We start from the raw sequence: 21,888 nt of genomic DNA, 5'->3' as shown, positions 1-21,888 counted from the left end.
AAACAACATTTGAGGTGTGGCGAAAAGGCCAGTTTAAATACTCGGGACACCATAAAATGTAGCTTTTCACTAGGAGAAGAAACACCACCTAGTCTCATCCAACTTTACTTCTGTTCTTTTACTTTAGTTTCTTTTTCTTTTCCATTGAGAGTTTCGGGTTCCGAGTTAAGTTTTGTAACGCCGTGTCTCCGAGTCTGACCTCGGGTGCCTGTTCAACTTCAACCAGCCCACAACTCCGCATCGTCAGCCAACGCCCAACCACGGGCTTCCCAAGATTCACTTCAACAACTACTGAACTTCCAGCCAATCAGCAACCTCGGGAAACCCCCTTTTCAATGACAACAAAGGGAACCCCCTTTACACAGGAAAAGCAAGTACCTCCAGACTCTGATCTGTAGTGGTGTATCTAATATAATTTTAACCTCACTGAGGAACTCAGTGCAAGGGTTAATTAAATGACTGATGGTTTTTCATGTCTATGCAATTTCACATATTGCTGTAAACTTGGGATTTCACATTTTCATTCTCTTAAACTCATTTTCCCCTAACTTTCTATCTTCCTGCAACTCGTGTGAATGTGTGAGTGTGTGCGTTAATGTGTTAGAGTAGTTTATATGTCTTAGATTTATCTGATAAAGCCTTATTCATATTGAAAGGAGAAGTATCTTGTGTTTTGTGCTTTCAAGTTAATGTCTTAAACTGCTGATCTTGTTACTGTGCTAATTAATAGTGTTTTCACTATACTTTGGATATTGATATCCTGTGCAGATTTGGTGTTGTAAGGTTCATTCATTGAATCCGTGGCCATTTCAGTGATCAGCCGTGAAACAGCGATTCTGTTCAAATTCCCTTTAAAACCTTTAAATGATTCCTTTTGAGCTAAATTGACCCGTTTCCCTTACACCTGTAAGGAACCGGAGAACTATTACTGAGAATAGTTTTTTTTTTTCAGAGAAGATATAACAGAACAATGGTAAAATTATAATATCTAACACATTTTTATTTTGGAGTAATGTGGTATCACAAGAATTGGGGCAATGAATCAATATAACAACAACAAAAAAAAAGGTAGGAAAGAAAACACTGTATCCCCTACGTGATAACATGCTTGCAAAAGCATGAAGTGTACACAAATTTACAAGACTTAAAAAAAAAAAATCTGTATGTATCCCAAGCATTTCTCTTAACTAGTGAAGAATGCTCATGTGTTTGAGCTGATGTCCAGCTAAAGCCAATAAGCCAACATTCAACACTGTGCAGCTAGTAAGAATGTTATCACCACACATTGCACTCATCTTTAACATGAGGAATACAAATTTCAACTAAGTGTCTTTATATTTTCATCTTTTAAATGTGTAAAAAGTGTGAAGGATAAGGAATACATAAGCATTTTAAAACAACAAAACCAAGACATCTTATAACAAAAACAGGTTATAATGATACTAACAAAATAATTACAGGACGAAACACTTTGGGAACTGGCAAACCTCACACTACTTCACTGGATTTTGAAATGAAATATGATCTGGTTATGCGATGTGTTTCTAATTAGGGGCTGCAATACTCCAACCTTAAAATATAAATTTGGATTTTCGGTTTACCTTTATAAGGCCCCAGACACAGAGGACCAATATGGTCAGAAAATAGCTATTCAAGAGCCTGTTGGGTGCGGTGCATTCTCTTGGAAACTCAAGTGTATGAATCCAGTTACAATTTAAAATAATTTAAGCAAAGTCTAAAATTCTTATAAATAATGCTTCCTGGAAATTTTAAAATGCTAGTTTGCTTTTTTCGAAATTTTAAGGATTAAAACTGATGTTATAACAGAACCCTTTCATTTGGTTCCATTGCCATATCTGCAATGCATCAATATAGGCAAAACCTCTGAGGCACAACTTCACAACAGGGCAGGGCGGCAGTCCCATCATACGATTGGTGCAGATCTGTCATTTGTGATGGTAGGTCGCAGTTTGACAGTGGCAAATGGATTCACACCCCTGATGAGGAAAATGGTCATTGTGATTGCAGATAATGGGTGAAATGCTAGTGCACTGTAGTAATACTGATAATTAATTCTGTTAGAAGATACTCACCCAAGGAATGGTGGCACCGAGTGACCATTTGGCAAAGATGACTGCTGAAAACACAAAAATAAGAATAAAAAGTAATCCACATAAACCGTACATCCATTCTTTAGAACTTAAAGGGGAGAATGGATTTTCCCCGTCAGACAGGTTCGATTAGGATGTCAACACCTAATTCTGTCACTTCACCAGCTGACTAAGTACTTCAAACAATTGCGGTGTCCTATGACCTCATCATATGCGTCAGGAATCTTGATAATCTTGAAATGCTTGCTTTCGTTGATCATATGTTAACTATAACCACGTCAAGTGACTATGAACTCTAAACAGTCAGGGAACATGCATGTTTCTTTATGAATAAGAGAAGGGTGTACTGGGAGTATTCTAGAGTTAAATCTGTCCAAGGCAGGCCCAGAGGCGGAGCCAGGATTTTTCATAGGAGTGGCCAGGGAGGGGCCAGCAACCAGTCTGGGGTGGCACAGAAATATTCATTATTTCAATATAAAAATGGGTTTGCCTATAATTTACTGGACTGTTTTAGTGCCTAAAACACAACAGAGTACAATTATTTTTTTACTAAACTGCAATAGAAATATTTGTGAATTAATACTGAGTGAATATGACAATTCTTTTTCATTATTCCTCGCCTCTAGGTATTTTAATAAAGGGGCTCACTATAGCTTTATTGTTCATTCAACTTCTCAGAACTCCCAAATGATTGCTCTCCAATATTGCATACCCATGGATGAGACATGCAGAATGATGCTTCTGCCTAATCGCGATTTATTGCCTTTGCGATTTAATTTTTATTAATTGTGCAGCCCTACAAAGTGAATCAGTTTTGACCACACTTTCAATTTGATCTCTGTGGCCTAAAGCAGTACACGTGGCTTGAGGTCATTCAGAAGAGGGAGCCAGATATTCAGTTTCTGTTTGACATCAGCTGATATAGTAAAGCTCTAAATATCTCCACTCTCCTTCACAATGTGAAAACTAGGTAGGGAGCATTTTTCAGATGTCTTTTTATTTTTCATAATGATAGTAATGCAGAGCATTCATCTACCCCTCCCTAGGCCCCCGGCAAAGAACAAAGGTTACATTATTGCAGGTCTCAGAACGTATCCTTTTGTGATTATTGCTGCTTATGTAGATCTAATTTGTTAAATTTAAAGTCTACTGTACAGCTGAAGAAATATAACTGGGTCCAAAAGAGCCTAGTGAAAATACCTAACATAGTTTTATATTGCATAACACATATTTGCATTATTTTCTAATTGAATTGGTTACAAATGATATTAATTTTCGTTTAATTTTGAAATGTAGTATTTTGACAGCAGCTTTCAAGCTGCATAAACAACGTTTGTAAAACCTGATTATCATGTTCTCCAGCATGATTTGAGATAATATAAAGAGCATCTTGAGCTTCAATGGAAGAACTATACAAAGAGTTTACATGATGACTTATTTTTTATGATTAGTTAATTAAAAATAGTGCAGTCATGTTTACTTTTCATTTTACAGATTTTTGATGTATATATATTTTTGAAAGTCTCTGAAGCTCAAAGGCTTGAATTTATTTGTTATTTGTAATATGCTGATTTGGTGCTCAAGAAACATTTCTTGGAAATATTTTCTCCTCTATGATGTTTTTTTTTTTTCTTTCTCAACACTGAAAGTGAACACTCGATGCTGATTGGCTAATTTTTTTGACAACGGAGGTACAAGAGCTCATCTGCAACAGCAGATTCGGCACATTTGCGATAGAAAAGCGGAGCTTGCACTTAATGGTATTACAGCTCTGAAATTACAAATAATATATACATTCTGAGATATAAACTGAAATTAATTGTGAATTTTATTAACATCGTCCTCATTTTCACCTTAAAAGTTTGATCAGCTGCCACTGAATGTCTTTATTTTTTTTTGTTCCTAGTCAAATTAAATATTTTATAAAGCAACACTGTATGCATCTTTATACTGCACTTGTAGGCATTTTCTAAGTGAACCCTCTGTACAGTAATAGAGGTTTCATGTTCGCCCTAAAGGGAAACCAGATCCGATCAAGGACCTCCCTCTCGGAATACACCAATGACTTTGCCTACTTTATGTCAAACACAAAAGGATAAGAGGCCCCGATACTCCTCTCCATCTCTCTTTATAGAAAACAGCTTTTCCAACTAACTTTGCACTTAGCGTTCCTATTCGCCAGCGCAGTGTGTTTACCATGTTCTGTGGAGAGGGGGTGGAGGGCTTGATGGGTCTGTCCCTGGATGAGTCACTGTAGTCAGGCGGGGGCAGCAACACGGGTTCCTCCACCTCCTCGTCTTCCTCCGGCTGCTCAGGATCAGTCACACTCTGGCCACGCAATGGGCTCTCGACTCTGCTGAACAAAATACATCAATTGATGTCTTACTGTTTTGTTAATGGATAGATAAACATGGTTAGTTTCAGCTTAAATCATTTGATTTTCCCTAAAATATAAAAGAAAAGCAATCTCACCTGTTGGCAATCAATGCCTCATTGTAAGCCCGACAATAAGATGAGGGAAACCATCCCCGTCTGCAATTAAAGACAAAAAATATCCATAATGTTCATTATGATTTTCTAACAAAACATGGGTACCAGCTCAATTTCCATATGCATTAAGGCTTTTTGATTTCAACTACTGTATGACTAATCAAAAACCACTGTATTGGGACAAATGTAAAGTGAAACACCATGTAACACAAAGAGTACATTTGGTTTTGGTTGCTTAGGAACTGTCACACCACCAGCGGCAGATAACTTTGAACTGAGCCTTCAAGAGTGCGTCAGTGCATTAAGATATTTTCACTTCTCAAAATAGTGGTGACAGCATAATGGGTAGTGAGGGAAAATCTGCGGACCTTGGACCTCTGAAATGGCAGAGCTGCTTATTAAAATATGCAAAACAAAAAAGTATAAGACCACACAAAGCACATCCACTGATGCCTCCACTGCAGAAGGATCATTTGACCTCTCATTTGTGTGTTGCTATGGATGAATGATTAAATGCATGTTAATATAAAGAATAGATGCACCTGTTAGCTGTCAAATATTGTATTTGCGCTAAGCAAAAGGAACTGCAAAAATTGTCATACTCAAAAAAGAACAAGAATCTAAGAGTTTAATTGAATCGAATCGAACCAAACTGACTGAAATTCAGCTTTACTGTTATGATGAATAGGTTAACAAATTTAATTGCAAATAAATGAAATTATTATGTGCATCCAAGACCATTATTTTGCTGTTTCTGTGAATTTAAGATAAAGCAGTGTTGCATGGTTGCAAGGTTTTCCTCGTGTTTGTTGTAAAAGTCTGTGTGAACCAGAAGTTCAGACCTGCTTAACTTCAGCACAGACTTCAGATGCATAAAAAAAAAAAAAAAAAAATGATTTCAAAAATTGGCCATTTTTTGCCATCTATAGCTTGCAGCAGACTGATGGTTGGAGGGAGATGGTCCGAGAAGAAACACCATTTCAGAGGGGAAGCAATTTTGCATTAAAATGAAGTTTCATGTTAGAGGTGTACCCATGTTGCCATTTTGTGTCCAAATGAAGGCAACAGTTTTTTTTTCATGCAAAGTAAAATAAATTTAGGCCGAAAAATAATCCTGCTGCCATGCAAAAGCTTACGGCAGCAGCATGACGGAGAGAAACATGCACCTCTAACATATCTGACATGTGGAACATGTCTCACCAAATCCTGGAAATAAGCAGAGTAAATCTAATGAACAAAAACATGTAACCAGTCTTTCCAGCTCAGGAAAGCTGATGTCATAGTGCCATGAAAAGGTTTTTGCCCCTTCCTGTTTTTATTTTTTGCATATTTATCAAACGTAAAATATTCAGATCATCAAACAAATTTTATATTAATTATATAATTCTAATTATATTTAATATTACACAAAGATAATGAGTAAATATGCAGTTTTTACATTTATTTATTAAGATAAAAAAGCTTTCCAAACCAACCTGGCCCTACAAAGTAATAGCCCCTCCTGTTAAATCGTGGAAGGACTGTGATTTACCACATTATTTTAGAAAGCAGAGTTACATTTCACTAGCCACACCCTGATTACTGCCAGACCTGTTGAATCAAGAAATCACTTAAATAGAGCCTGTGTGACAGTGAAGCATGCTTAAAGAGCAACACATCATGCCACCATCTAAAGAAAGTCAAAAACAGATTAGAAACAAAATACTTGACATGCAGGGTTATAAAGCCAATTCTAAGGCTTTGGGACTCCAGCGAACCATTGTCAGAGCCATTATCCACAAATAAAGAAAACTTGGTACAGTGGTGAACCTTCCCAGGTGTGGCTGGCCTAGCAAAAATGCTCCAAGAGAGCAACAATGACTCATCCAGGAGGTCATAAAGGAACCCAGAACAAAATCTGAAGAACTGCCTCAATTAAAGTCGGTGTTCATAATTCAAAAATAAGAAAAAGACTGGGCAAAAACAGCATTCATGGGAGAGTTCCATGGCTAAATCAATTGCTGACCAAAAAGAATACAAAGGCTCATCCATCTCACATTTGTCAAAAAATATCTTGATTATTCCCAAGTGGGCCAAAATTCCTCCATAGTTAAGTGAAAAACTCACTGACAGTTATTGCAAATGCATGATTGCAGTTGTTAGATTCAGTGGGCAATTATTATTTCACGTAGTGACAGGCAGGTTTGGACAGCTTTTTCCCTTAATAAATTAATAATTATTTCAAAACTGCATTTTGTATTTACTCTGTTTATCTGTGTGAGTGTATGTGTGTATATATATATCATACAGAATGGAACGTCATGAGGGAGAGTAAAATAGTAATAATTAAAATTTTTGAGCAAACTATCTCTTTAAGGGTGAAAAACAAACAGTTCTATATAATGATTCACTCACTGTCCAGTATGTTCTAGTTCTCCATACAGCCATCCATCCCTCTCCTCTTGAATAAGCAGTGTAATGATGTCTCCATCATCAAAGCTCAGCAGGGTCTCGTTATTCCCTGCTGTGTGGGGGAAGATAGTTTGCACCCTGGCCTTCTTCCCCATATCCATACCGCTAGACACAGACTCAGACCTAGACAAGCCGTTTCCATCTTGGCTGTCTTGATCTGTAGATTGCAAAGTGAAATGCATGTGATATTAACGAAAGATATCTTGTGGCAGTAATCAGCTAGATTAGTAATCAAAGCAACATTTCAAGGAGTGCCTCATCAACACAAAGACTAGTATGCTTGATTTGTGAGAGCAGAAGAAATGAAGTCTGATTAAATCAAAGTGTAAGCAGCCGTCAGCTTGCCTGAGTACATCTCTGATGAGATGGGGCTTTTAGGAACGTCCTGGGAGAACATGCTGGCCAGTGGACTAGTGTGGGCTTTGAGTGATGGGGCCGGCGGTGGAACAATTGAACCGGAATCGGTCTGAGGAGAAAAAAAAGAGACAATGCAGAGACCTTAAAGTCAGTGCTGTTTGAACAAAACACAATCAGTTGGTGTTCAGCTTAAAACACCGAACTTTATGTGGCTCTCATTTCTTTCTTTTCTTTTAAACGCCATACCAGCTTCTAAGGCTATATTCATGGCGAGAATAAAGTACAATCAATCAAAGGAAGACTATAAAAGATGTTTAACATTTATTTCCTCTAGAAATCTTAGGACCATGTTCGGATTCTGGCTCTCATTTACACAAACTCATATGTTAATGACGGTAAATTCCCTTCTGTGTGAGACTAACCCTGTCACTGTGCTCCAGTGTAGGCGAGGACTCTGGGATGACTGACACTGGAGTCCGCAGACTCTCAATCATGGATATCACTGTGTCTGGCACCCTGGTGGCATCGCTACATTTATCTTGCCAGCTGGGCAGTGTGACGGCCAGCATCTCCTTGGCCTGTGGGGGAAAATGCAAAAACTGTTCGAAGAAAGGCAAAACAAGGTACACTAACATTCAAAAGGTCAGTATTATTTTTTTGGGAAACAAATTAATAATTTTATTCAGTAAGGATGCATTAAATTGATCAAAAGTTACAGTAAAAGTAATATTCCAAAAGATTTCTTTCTATCAAAATAATGTACCATGGTTCAACAAAAATATTAAAGGGGGGGTGAAATGCTATTTCATGCATACTGAGTTTTTTACACTGTTAAAGAGTTGGATTCCCATGCTAAACATGGACAAAGTTTCAAAAATTAAGTTGTACGTTTGAAGGAGTATTTCTGTTCCAAAAATACTCCTTCCGGTTTGTCACAAGTTTCGGAAAGTTTTTTTCGAGTATGGCTCTGTGTGACGTTAGATGGAGCGGAATTACCTTATATGGGTCCTAGGGCACGTCTGCCGGAAGAGCGCACGCTCCCGTATAGCAGAGCACAGAGAGGCTGAGCACAGACAATCACTGATCAGAGCGAGAGCGTCGCAAAATGTCACAAAAAAGGAGAGTGTTTTTGGTTGCCAGGGCAAGACAACCCTGCACAGATTACCAAAGAAAAAACAGCATTAAGGGACCAGTGGATGGAGTTTATTTTTACAGAGCATCAACGGAGTTGTGCAAGTGTTTATGTTTGTTCCCTGCATTTCTAAAATGCTTGTTTTACAAACAAAGCCCAGTTTGACGACGGATTTGCACATCGTATATTTCTTAAGGATGATGCAATCCCAACGAAAAAGGGTCACGATCGTGTGTTGGAACCACAGGCGGTGAGTAAAACTGCTTAAAATATCTCTGCCTCCTTGTTAGTGCGTCCGTCTCCTATCGGAGACCCGGGTTCGAGCCCCGCTCGGAGCGAGTCGTTGCTGCTGCTGCTCTCGCACAGCTTCCAAACGCTCTCAAAGCAACTGGCGCTCGTGATTCTTTAGCTCCGCCCACACGTCACGCCTCCAGGTGCTCGTGTTTTTCCGGGAAAAATCGGTACAGACTATCTTTCTCTTATGAATATAATAAAACTAAATACTTTTTGGAGTTATGAAGGATGCAGTACTACTCTATAGGTACTCAAGATTAACAGGATATTGAGTGAAAACGAGCATTTCACCCCCACTTTAAACAGCACAAATTTTTTCATCATTGATAATAATCAGAAATATTTCTGGAGCACCAAATCAACATTTCTAAAGGATCACATGACACTAAAAACCTGGGTAATGGCTGCTGAGAATGAATTATATTTTACATTTTTCCAAAAATGCTAAATATATTAAAATTGTAAACATTTTATACATTAAGAAGTTATTTTTGATTGTAATAATACTTCACAATATAACAATTCTTACTTTATTTCTGATTAAATAATGCAGCCATGCTGAGCATAACAGACTTCTTTCAAATACAATCAAAATCTTATAAATTCCAGACTCCTCAACAGTATTCTACCATTACTTCTGATTTCTTTTTGCAGCCACATCTAACAACATTAACTGGAACCCCAGTGAGATGAATATTTATGAAATCAGAAAATACTGAATACTTTCTGGGGTTCACCTTGTCGTGGAAGGCTGATAGCTGATAGGTGAAGCCACAGTGTTTCTCCACTAGGAAGCAGAACCTCCTTTTCTCTTCCAGCAGAGCTTCCTTACATCCTTCTGCAATAAACCTCTGCATGTCTGTCTGCCGGGATGAGATGGTCTCCACACACTAAAGATGAGAATGATCATAAGATACGGCTTCACATTATACTCTCACAGTAGCCCGCTTGAAAGGAACAGACGCATTCTTGAATTCTTGCTTGAAATAAACCATTTTTGGGATATACTGCATTGAGAAACACAACCAAAATATCACATTCAACCAAATGAGACATACATATACACACATAGTCAACACCTCATACTATTGCAATAATATTCTCGTGAGTAACTCTCTTTCCAGGCTGAGGATTCATTACTTTTATAGACCTGTGAAAACGACACCAGAAACAGAGCTCTGTTCTTCTTCCCAGGATTCCCCTCGCTATTATGGTTCTGTGCAAGTTGTCATAGTGACCGTGAACCTTGCTTGTTTCCTTGGAGCTGTTTTCAGAATCTTTTATTTTTTATTTTTATTTGCAGATCAAGTCTGGACAAGAAAGTCTTTCACGAGTATTGTCTCTCAGTGGCTTTAACAAGAGCAGTTCATTGCGAATACGAATGACATGACTTCAGGAAACTATTATTTGGTGGATTTTGTCAGGGACACAACCTGACATGTTTTTGGATGAGATTTCAGTCCCAGCTAAGATAAAGGACATCTCATCAACATTTACATGACAGGAAACATGTTCTTACATATTTACTTCATTTGCCCCCACCCAAAATGTTTTTTAGATAAGACAGTAGAAGGACAGACAGAAAATCACGGAAGAGGAGAGAGGACAATTCGACTGGGAAAGCACCTCAAGCCAGGACTCATCTAAACCTCATCACATGGCTATCATATGGCTTCAATCCAAAATTATTATTTTAAGTTTGATACTATGTTTACAATGGCAATTTTAAACTAAATACAGACTCGTTGTGATTTGCAAAGCAAACACATGACATAAATAGGTTTCCGTTGCTAACGATTCAAAGGAACAATGTGCCTTTGAAAGGAGGAACACAGAGGTGACTGTTGAGCTATTAAAACTGATCATTAAAATCTACTGCAACAGATTCAGTGCAGGTGTCAAATCATGTTTCTGAAATTGAGCCATTAATTTAATTGAATAGAGCGGTTCCCATTTGTTGTGTAAAGCCAACCGACCCTTTGTGATGCCTTCCCTCAATAACTTTTTATTTGCTTTTAGAATAGCAGGTTTGGATTTATGAGTAATATAATGTCCGTCACAAATATTACTTGAAAAATGTTTGCCCTACAAAATAATTTACAGACTGTCAAACCACAAACATGAATTCTGAAGTCACTGTTGTTGTTTTGTAAACACATTCTTGTGATAGTTGCAGTCTTCATTGAAGTTTTTTTAAACCCTATCTCATGAATAAATCTCATGGTTTATCTAAACTATTTGTTGAATGATCTTTCTCTCTGGTGACTTTAGTTTGAGTGCAACACCCACATCTCAAAATCCAATCAACAGCCAATGAATATAACCAAGTCCTTGCCTACAGTATTTAAGTCCTATATTTCCTATCCATATTTTTTCTTTTTCCATAAATCACACTCATACACTCATACATCAAAACATGAAAGAAAAGATCGGTAACTACTTTAGTTTATTTTGGCTTCAGGCAACTTGTATCCACTAGTGCACACAGCACCTTTAAAATTCATGACCGAGTTATGATTGAGGTATCAAGTAATATTCATCTAAAAACTAGTGCTGTCAAATGATTAATTGTGATTATTCGTATCCAAAAATAAGTTTTGTTAACATAATATACGTGTGTGTCCTGTGTATATTTATTATTAATATATAAATACACACTCATGCAGTCTATGTATGATTATTACACAGAAAAGTGCTTTGACACCATCTGTATTGTCAAAAGCAATATATAAATAAAGGTAATATAAAGATATAAAAATATAGTTTTCTTATCTAAATACATGTGTGTGTGTGTGTGTGTGTGTATTTATATATATACACATTATAAATATACATAGTACACACACAAATATGATGTAAACAAAAACCTTTATTTTGAATGCGATTAATTGTTTGACAGCACTAGTAAAAACCCAGAGGAAATTACAGAATGGCTCAAAACTGCTAATGTTCAGCTAATTTTCTTCAAAAATGTAGGACTAAAAACTGAACAGCTCTGTTAATTATTCGATTAAACGATAAGACAAAAGACTGCCAAACAGATTTCATAATGAAAAAACAAGAAACCTCACCTCATTTTCTTTGATCTCATACTTGGACGAATGCTTCCCTTGACTTTTTCTCCGCAGTTTCTTCAGGTCAGCCTGCGACTTGTCCAAAAAGTCTTGCTTCAATTTGTGTTCTGACTGGTATCTTTTGAAAGTGGCCTAGAGAGATTGTAATACCACAACGCTCATGAGATTTCCCTGCTTGGACAGGTGAAGGAATGGGAAGTGTTGCTTGATTGACGAAGAGAAAAACACGCAATACTTACATTCATGTACTTGATATCCATATCGGTTTTCCTTTCCAGTTCAGTGATGAGCTCTCTGTTGAACTTCTTGAACTGTAGCAAAAAGGTTAATGGAGATAAATCACTACAGAGCGATAACAATCAATAATAGTGAAATTGCATTAAGTCACCATATAATTCCACAACAATGATAACATTATTTAGAGAAGTCGAACAAAAGGGTTATCTTATCAGCTCAGGTAGTTAAATATTCATCGCATTGTGAGTCTGAATACACAAGATCATCTGATTAAAAAATGGTTTGGGAGGTAGAAATGCTTTGAAACTCAAGAGAGTAGAGGGCCAGCCCTTAATACAGCCACATACCTCAGATAAGTTCAGCACACACACTATCCTAAAAGCAAATATTACTACGGTATATGATTTATAATGTCAACATTTAAGTTTAAGTTTCAAGATCAAGTGACTAGAAAAATGTTTGAAGTTACAAATAGACACAAAGTTCTTGTCCTCATTTTTCCCCAATAGCACTGCTTGCTACAGTTCTGCTCATACTGTAGGTTAAAGAAATTCCTTGGAGATGTTTATTTAATAAAAGCTGCATTTTATATTTTTGACACTGCTCTGATGACGCTACTTTACATATGTATATACTACGTTACAAACATTTTGGTTTAGTCATTTCATTTATGTTTTGAAAAAAGTATTTTCTTATGCTCACCGAGGATGGATTTTTTTGATCAGAAATACAGTAAAAATAGTACTATTGTGAAATGCGTGCATACTTACTCTACCCTTTATTTTAAAGGGGTCATGAACTAAGAAATCACAATTTCCATGATCTTTTGACATGTAAGAGATTATCGTACTATAGAAACATCATATAAGTTTCAAAATGTCATAACTGGTCCAAAAACAGTTTTTGCTGAAACCAAGGTGCCAAAATGTCTCAGTATGTCAGACTTGTAAGTGTGATGAAAGACTGGCCTTACAGAATCAGATCAACACCTACATTATTGCATCTTTGGCCCTGTGCACTGGCACATTAGTGAGATGAGATTGAGAGAACAGAGCTACAGAATCACTAGACTAAAAATAACATTGCCTTCCAACAAATCCTTATACTTGTAAAGTGGCTATTTATTACATTTCACGTGCCATTGACAACACTTTTCACTATAAGTTCATCTCAGCAGTTGTAACTGTAAAAACGCAGTAAACATTTTCCACATGTAATATTTTATATGCAAAGATGTTATAAAGTTATAGCAGTGGGAGTTTACATGAAGTCTTCAAGGAGAATTCCCCTTTTAAAAGGAGCTTTAAATAAAAGGGCTAAAATCTAATGACTATTCTAAATTAGTAGTCATTTCTAAACTACGACAATTTACGTAAAAATTACAAATATTTCTTATCATCATCAATGTTGGACGGAAAAATATATTTGAAATATATTTTTTATAACAATATAAATGTCTTTACTGTCTGTTGATAAAAATATTATTATTATTATTATATATATATATATATATATATATATATATATATATATACTTTTTAAATCTTTCTGACCCCAATATGGTGTATATATTCAATTAGTATTAATATATTATTAATAATAATAATAATTTTAAATTGAAGGAAATTTTAAAAAATAAAATAAAAATAAAATCACTAAAGGCTCCAAGATGTTACGGATTACTCAAGAAGGTAAAGAATTACATGTATATGAAGAACCATGGGTATTAAAACGATGTAAAATTATCCAGGAACATACTGAATATCTATTAATACCTACAGCTTCTTCTGGATTTAGATAGGAATATGAGGAAAAATTGATGCATCAAGATCTTTAGACATATTGCATACTTACAGTCTCCTCCAGCTCCAGCTGGACCTTCTTATGCACTTCTGAAATCTCCATTAACACCACTCCTGAGAAGAAAAATGAAACATTATTGCTACTTATAGTTTTTTTCTAGTTTTGTTTCCATCTCTACTGTAAAAACAGTTCAAAGTTGCCTTCAGAGAGGCATGAAGTTGGACTTGAACTTCCCTGTACACGACTCCCCTCTGAATAGAAGTTTTAGATGCATTTCTCCTACTTTGTATGATCGGTGTTATTTTATCTAGCTGGGGCTCCATTAGTGCTGCTCATAAAAACAAACTTTACAGCAAACAAGCAGAGGTGAGCTGTAGCATTATCACTCATCCAGCAGTTATGATAGCATCATTAGCATGGCATGATCAGCAGTGGGTCAGTAAATGCCATCTTTGCACTGAGAGAATCCGCACCCGCTCTGTGTTTTCACAACCCTTAGAGATGTTGCATAAAAGTGCACAACCTTACAAAGGTTACAGGGCATCCCTGCCAATGGATTATGGAAAGACTAAATGGATCATCCATAGTGTCTACAAATGCAGATGAATCAGTATCAGTAAAAACAACTTTTGATTGTATAAAAGCCAAATGCAAATTCTATTTTACATAATGCACATTCATCAGTGCACATATTTCCTTTTTACTCTGCTTAATGAATCTCTTTGATTGGATTCGGAAAGAAAAAAAGGTGGTGGTTTCCCATCCTACAGTTTTTCACCTTGAATATCCTTGAAAATATTTGATGTGAATGATTTTGTTGTTTATTTAAGATGGTTAAAAGTAGTCAGTTGGTTACAACGGATCATTAAAAATTAAAGAGTAGCTAAAAAGGCATAGTTTTGTTGTATGTGTTCTGTTCTGTTTTGTTCTTTATGATGTTTGAAATGAACGAAATATCAATGTGCAAATATACCTGCCAGAAACAGAATCAATAATTATGTGTTTGTGTACCATATTATGTTGTTTATATTATCTTTGCCATAAAATATGAGAGAGTGACATCAGGGAGACTCTGTAATTTGGTAATATCATAAACCGCTGAGATGGTTTTATTTTTGGAAGTTAACATTTTTGCAACCTAAATCAGCACACCAAAACAATACAAACATAATGGCAGTGTATCAGATTAATAATTCCGATCACAAGGAAGAAGGTTTCCTGAACATGACAGGCGATGCTTTCAGTGACAAGATAATATTACACAAGAGACCGGAGACCTGATTTCTGACATTAAATCCATGTTACAACAACAATAACGGAAATGACTGTGTGAATCACACTATTCCCATGATATGTCATTCAAGTACACCTACATTTATTTGGATAATAGAAAAAGTACAGTGCACTCTCAGAGAAATGGGTTTTTAAAGTCAAATTAGAATGCCTCAGGTATAAAAGAAGAGGCTTGGGGATTTGCATGTCACTGTGTTCTGTCTACGCCACACGCATGAGAAATCTTACCTCCAAGGGGGAAAGAAATTGCTGAAATATATACAACCTAAAACAGAGGAAATGCTAGCTAGTCAATGCCAACATGAATTGCTGTTTGCCATCCATTTTACTTTAATAATCTAACACTTCTCTAAGTAAAACGGATATTCAGTGAAAAGTCGTGACATTTGACAAGTATGGTTTCCCATACTCGGAATTGGTGATCTGCATTTAACCCATCCAAGTCCACACACACAGCAGTGAGAAGTGAACACACACCCGGAGTAGTGGGCAGCTATATATCCAGTGCACGGGGAGGAACTTGGGGTTCAATGCCTTGCTCAAGGGCACTTCAGCCATGGGTACTGAGGGTGGAAGAGAGCGCTGTTCATTCACTCCCTCCACCTAAAACTCCTGCCAGCACCGAGACTCAAACCAGCGACCTTCTGGTAACTAGTCCGGCTCTCTAACCATTAGACCACAGCTGGCCCCGAAAATCTTTAAATCAGTGATCTAAAATATACCGTAACATTTAAGAATGGACTGAATACAAATTGGCTAAAACATTGTTCAAATGGCTAATTTGTAATAGTTAACATTACCCCAAAACCTACAAAAGTGACATCAGCAGAAAAGAAAAGTTGTTTCAAACTGGAATAGCAAATAATAACATTTTGCTTTGAGACTACAAGTTCAAGGAAATCATCTGCACTGATAATTGGACCACAATAAGAGCAGTTTTATCCATTAATACAATAAATATGGTCAATTTTGATTTTATGTTGCATTTAAATCCAATACACTCTACAAATAAAGTGTTCCTGTAGCTCAATTGGTAGAGCATTGCTTTATAAAGTGCAAGGTTAGGGGTTCGTTTTAAGTCGCTTTGGATAAAAGCGTCTGCTAAATGCATACATTTAATTTAATTTTAAATTAAATTTAATTTAATTTAAAGTGTAACAAATGTTACATTTCAAAAGCATTACCTGGTAATATTTGGGTCTTGTGCTTTTAACACAAGGAAATCCTATCTATTTTCTAAATTTGTGTTATAGATCTTATTGTGAATGATTCATCCATGATTATGTTTCTCTTCTTATTTTTTTATTTTTATTTTTTTATTGTAATTGGTTCAATTAACAACTGGTAGACTGAACCAAGACCATTAGTATGAAAGAAAAGATCTATCACCACATTCCCAGCAAAGGACATTGTTCACTTCATCAAGCACAAAAACCAAACAGTCTCGGAGAAATTTGCCATGTTCCTACCAACCACCTTTTGGCTGCTGTTATGCTTGATATGTCTTTCAAAAGCAATTCCACCGTAAGATTTCAAACACCTTGACAATAAGGAACTTGTTTCGTTAAAATAACAAAAGTACCCGTACATGTGAATGTTCGTGGTCATAATTTTAGAAGAGCGTGTCAGCTAAGGAAAAAGGGTGGTGACTAAACTTCCTACATTCCAGTCATACATCTCCGATTGAATGTTTAAAGTCCCTAGAGAAATCACTGTAAGAACTAAATAGAGAGTTACAATAGTATTCCTTATGTAGTATCATTTGATAAGACATTTGGCCCAGACGCAGTCTGCTCCTCATATTAATTATTACTAAGTTCAAACTGTGTTAGACAAAATGTATTTGTAACCCTACCAGAACTTTCTTTCAGGTGTGTTGATGTTGAAATAATGCTTAATCAAGACCTTGTGTCAATCAAGTGTCACAAGCAGTCATAAGCTGTGCATTCCTTATATATATACGGAATAAGAGGTCATTGTGAACATTTGCAGCATTAGAAAGCTACAGCATAAGATGGTGATATAATGCATGGTCTTATGACTAAACTAAATGCGAATATCGATGGTAAGCACTTTGATTTTGCATGTTCCACTGGAACATTCGAGCTGTGATGCTTTTCTCAATGGGATCAGAGGTGGAGAGGTTTATAGACAAAGTCTCACAGAGTCACTGTTTACTTTGTCTGTTTGCTGGCGGTTTGTGCAAAACATGTGAGAGAATCCACACTGTCTGGCATCATTTGAGCTGTCTGAAAGGGATTCCGGGAAAAACTAGGAACGATAAAGCAAGTGAAGCTCGGTAAATCACAAAAGAACACTTCACTGGAAAGCAAAAGCTCAATTACAGTAAGCAAAATGTATTTGTACGGAGAATGATGTGTACCATTTTTGGGTAAATTAACAGATTAATGTGAAGACAAAGCCATTAATCTTTGTCATTTGCACAAAAAAGGTTTCATTTTCTTTCACCGGATCTGGGGTGGCGAGTATGAAAAGTTGCCATGAGAGGTAACAGATGGTGTTTTATAAATCATAAGTCATTTTTTCCAGGCGATATGAATCAAACTGATGCTGAGTCACAAAAAGTCAACAAGAACCAAACCTGTCTGGGGCTGTAAGCAAACGCAAATGTGGAACTCTATTTGAGAAAATGAGGAAATAACTGGCACCGCATATTCCAAGACATGTTGAGTACAATGAATCATCTGCTGTGAAATGTTAAGCTGTGCTTTGCACACAGCACATCTATGTCAGCGAAGATTAGGACCGCTGGGCAATGGTTTTTAGAGAGTAATACTCACCCAGCTCCCTTGAAACGGGCGATACGGCAGCATTTTCCCCAATCTTTGAGACTGCATCGAAATATGTCTTTCCAGCAAAGGTCATTGCTATGAGAGAGTGAATAACTCATATTGATTAACAGGAACTGGTAGCCAGACTGCATGTATTCCACATATTTTGAGAGAAATATTGTTCTTTTTTGTCAGCGTTTTAGGATTATTGAGCTTTTATGGGACATTTTATGTAAAAATGTAGGGTTATGTATATTTATTCTTTGTAAATGAACTACTTTGATTACCTGTCACTGCTTTCTCATAGCTCTTCCCCAGGTTGACCAGATTCCGCAGTCCCGGGTTAAACTGTTCCATCACATTCTGGAGGAGCAGGAAACAAAGTTCATAGTTCAAAGTTAAAGGGGCTGCTGAATGAAACTAAAGAAACTTCAGAACTGACTTAGATTAATGCGCCTACCCCAGGGAAGATATTTTGTATAATGCTTTAGTTTTTGTCTATACAATCAAATCAGTGGTATTCAAAGTTGTTTTGGACCCCATCGACTTCCACTGAATCATTTATTTTGATTTTTATGGACATCACTTAAATCATTCTTCAAAATATCCTCCAGCTTTGGAAATATGACGACAAGTAAATGATGGCATCATTTTCATTTTTGAACTGTACCCATTTCTACATTTTAAAAGTGCACATATTTTCCCATTATAGGCAAATCACATTTTATTGTCCATCTGAAAAAATTTACAATACACTTTTCTAAAAATAGATCTAGTGTAGCTAAAAATTCCCTTGCTTAATCATTGACTTTTAATTATATTGCCTATGAGATCAAAGTCCTGTTAAGTATATGGCCCTCTGGTCTCTATTGAAATGCCCTTCTGTAATGTAATTCTGGGCAGGTCCTGGCTAATTCCCAGGAACACACCCTTGGCAAAACAATGAACAGTCAGGTATGCAATAACAGAAACAGTTCAGCACAAACTGGTTTCTTAACTCAACCCAGAAACCCAACTGAAGCACTTTAAAATGCACTCCTGCCTCTATTGCACAATTCACACGCACCCTAGAGTGCCATTAAATAACACTTTATTATTAAACAAACCAACACAACTTTCACGAGTATGTATGTACTGGGCTTTTGTCAATGGCAAATTATATACATACACACGCGGTTGCCTTAGTCAATGACCAAGAAGATGAACGCAGTTTAAACCTACGTTACCTTGTATGTGCTCTCGGTGAGTTTGTTCACGTCCTCCGGGGTTCGAGACATTTTTGCAGGTATTCTCCAAACGTCCTTTGGTGACAATTCAACTTTGTCTGTTTAATCTCGTGAAGCTGTATTTTCGTCCCACCTGTTAACGCGTGTGAAGTGTCAAGAGAACCGAGCGCTCTAGCGCTCTCGAGAAGAACACGATACTGCACTGATGCGCTGGAGGAGGAAACCTTTGCGCGCGACCTCATACCACACGTGGAAAGGTGGGATCCGTGACGTCACAGTTTTCCACGGCCAAACAGAAATTAAGTCATTTTTTCTTTCTCTTCTCTTTTATTGTGTTCCCCCTGCACTGTTATTATTTTTTTTTTTTTGCTTCGCTAAATAATGTTCCGATTATTTTGTAATGATGATTAAAAACTATTTTTGTTATTTTGATAAATATATTTGGGTTGAACCTGGTGTATTTTGCACTGTGAATATATGTTTATTGCCCTTACACACATACAAAATATATATATATATATATATATATATATATATATTATATTATGACAGTAAATAAAATAATGGTCTTGAATTTAAGTTATTTTTATTTTATTTGCTAATTCATTGTCAAAAACAAAAAAATAGAAAAGAAAAAAGAAAGTAGCTAAAGAAAAAATACTGTTATTATGTTAATGAAGTCAAATTGTTTAACGAATATTCAGTTTGTTTTCGGCTTGAAAAAATATTGAAAATACTCTACAAATTTAAATATACATTTCTGTCTGAGTACTTAAAGGTCATTTTGTTCACTTATGTACTGAAACTGGTAGCCTAGCATGATTGATATCAAAATCATGAGTTGTCAGATTATTCAGATTATAAACATTTCAGGCTTTATATTAAAGCGCCACTTTGTGGCCGTTTGTTTTGTTGTTTTGTACGGTGAATTCGGGTAATCTGAGGCGATATTTATTATTTATTTATATATTTATTTTTGCAATTTTGACTTCTGCGATTTATTTCGACATCTATAACACATTAGATCAACACATTAGTCTTTCTTCTATATTAACCAACATAAACTCTTTTTATAAAAGCATTATGAGAAGAAAATGACAAGTATAGAAATCTCAATAAGAAAATGTATATTCCAATATCAGAAATAATAATTTCTATCTCTATACAGGATTAATCTAATGTTTTAATTAATAATACAAAAATAAATCTATTAATTAGGCCTTTGCCCTGAAGTTCTGGACAAGGGTGGAGTGACTCGGTTGTCAGGGTGAGGACATTAAATACTGTTTTAACACATGTCTGCATGAATCCTTCCTGCACTGGGAGATGGAACTTTTCCAAGTACCTATTGCTCCGAAAGGAGGAAAAGGTAATTCACCACCACCCCCAGACTTGCATGGGCTGTTCCATCCCCACCTCCATCTAAGTCCAGGATCCTTCAATGATTCCCATGCTCAAGCGGAGGTCAAGGAGGGTAGCAAAGACTCTGGTGGTCCTGGAGGACCTTACTAATACTCCCAGAAGTTACTGAGCAGCCCACTCTACTTGTCTCACTCTTTTTTTGTCTCAAACTCCTTGCCTTGCTGGCCTCACTTAAGTTTCCTGCTTCATTGTCCCAGGAGCCTGTCAGAGAGCCCGCTCCAGTCCGGGAGCCCACTGCAGAGCCTGCTGCCAGCAAAATCATCCCGGCTCTGCCCAAGCTTCTAGCTCTGCCTTCCCCTCCCTGGCCTCATGCCCTGCCATTCCTGCCCTGGCACCCTTGTCTAGCTCTGTTTCCTGGCCCTCTTCTGCTACACAGGCCTGGCCCGCCATTCCTCCCCCTGATCTGCCTCCCTTTCCACCTCCCTCATGAACTTTTGTGTGTTCTTGTTGAGCATCTGGTATCCGCTCCTTAGAGGGGTGGAGTTGGGTTTGGTATTATGGATTGTAGTGTCAAGTGGTGGTGCCCTAGACTGGCCACTGGATGGCACTCTCCCCTTCCACTGTTTCATGTTATGAACACAGTTTCCCTTAGTTCTTTGATCAGTCTTTTGTTACTGAATATAAGCTGTTTGTCATTAACCCATTAACTCGTCACTATATATACACCATGCTCACTTGGACTTGTTGCTGCATTATTAAACTGGTTACGTTTTGTTTGTTTCATTGTTTTCTTGGAGGTTGCTTTGTGGGTTACCTCATGTTTTTTTGCCCTTGTCTTGTTTTTGGATCTTTGTGATGAGAAATAAATTTGCAATTGGATCTATTTTGTATTTGACATTCTGTAATAAATTTAAAGCAACAGCAAGCAACAATTTGATAAACATTCATTCAGTTATTCAAGTTCTCTCTATTAAAATTGGGGCCACTTGGGGAACAAACAGTCTTTGCAGATTATCGATCATCTATGATTCCATTTCTGTAGCATCTCTTTAGCTAGCTGCTAGCTACTCTGAACTTGTGCTAATGTTATTATCTCCAGTAGTTCACATTAACACCCATTTAGCCCTTGTCATTAGACTTGTAAAGTCCCTAAATGCATATTTCCCCCATTTGATGACTGTCCCAGCTGACCCAAAACATACTGTCCCACATACAAATATTTGATCATGTGGGATGACAAAAAATGTTTAGAAATGGATAAAACAT

The 21,888-nt window shown here is 36.7% G+C and overlaps 1 protein-coding gene across 4 annotated transcripts; it reads right to left on the bottom strand.

Annotated features, from left to right (window-relative positions):
• Positions 1-974: 974 nt before the first annotated feature.
• Positions 975-19,532, bottom strand: LOC127969029 (brain-specific angiogenesis inhibitor 1-associated protein 2-like protein 1). 4 transcript variants are annotated; one of them, XM_052570585.1, is made up of 14 exons: positions 19,261-19,532; positions 18,322-18,397; positions 18,044-18,130; positions 14,001-14,062; positions 12,149-12,220; positions 11,907-12,041; positions 9,573-9,725; positions 7,832-7,987; positions 7,398-7,518; positions 6,996-7,209; positions 4,584-4,643; positions 4,308-4,467; positions 2,094-2,134; positions 975-1,997 (listed from the first exon to the last, which is right to left on the bottom strand). In XM_052570585.1, exons 1-14 carry the CDS (start codon positions 19,309-19,311, stop codon positions 1,925-1,927), a joined length of 1,461 nt encoding a protein of 486 aa, XP_052426545.1. In that variant the 5' UTR covers positions 19,312-19,532; the 3' UTR covers positions 975-1,924. The 4 variants fall into 4 exon arrangements, with proteins under 4 accessions (XP_052426545.1, XP_052426543.1, XP_052426547.1 ...); XM_052570583.1 differs by having other exon boundaries at positions 2,094-2,137; positions 19,261-19,530; XM_052570587.1 differs by having other exon boundaries at positions 4,308-4,464; positions 19,261-19,530.
• Between the last annotated feature and the right edge of the window lie 2,356 nt (positions 19,533-21,888).

The sequence above is a fragment of the Carassius gibelio genome, chromosome B12, assembly GCF_023724105.1.
Source record: "Carassius gibelio isolate Cgi1373 ecotype wild population from Czech Republic chromosome B12, carGib1.2-hapl.c, whole genome shotgun sequence".
Taxonomy (NCBI): domain Eukaryota; kingdom Metazoa; phylum Chordata; class Actinopteri; order Cypriniformes; family Cyprinidae; genus Carassius; species Carassius gibelio.
The sequence above is the reverse complement of the archived record's forward strand: the minus strand, read 5'-3'. Positions and strand labels throughout refer to the sequence as shown.

Coding starts and splice junctions, on each gene's coding strand:
- LOC127969029 (XM_052570583.1), bottom strand. CDS start 19,311: ATGTCTCGAACCCCGGAGGACGTGAACAAACTCACCGAGAGCACATAC. Junction 4,644..6,995: donor GAACTAGAACATACTGGACA/GTGAGTGAATCA, acceptor CTTTAATTGCAG/ACGGGGATGGTTTCCCTCAT. Junction 4,468..4,583: donor GAGGCATTGATTGCCAACAG/GTGAGATTGCTT, acceptor TATTTTGTTCAG/CAGAGTCGAGAGCCCATTGC.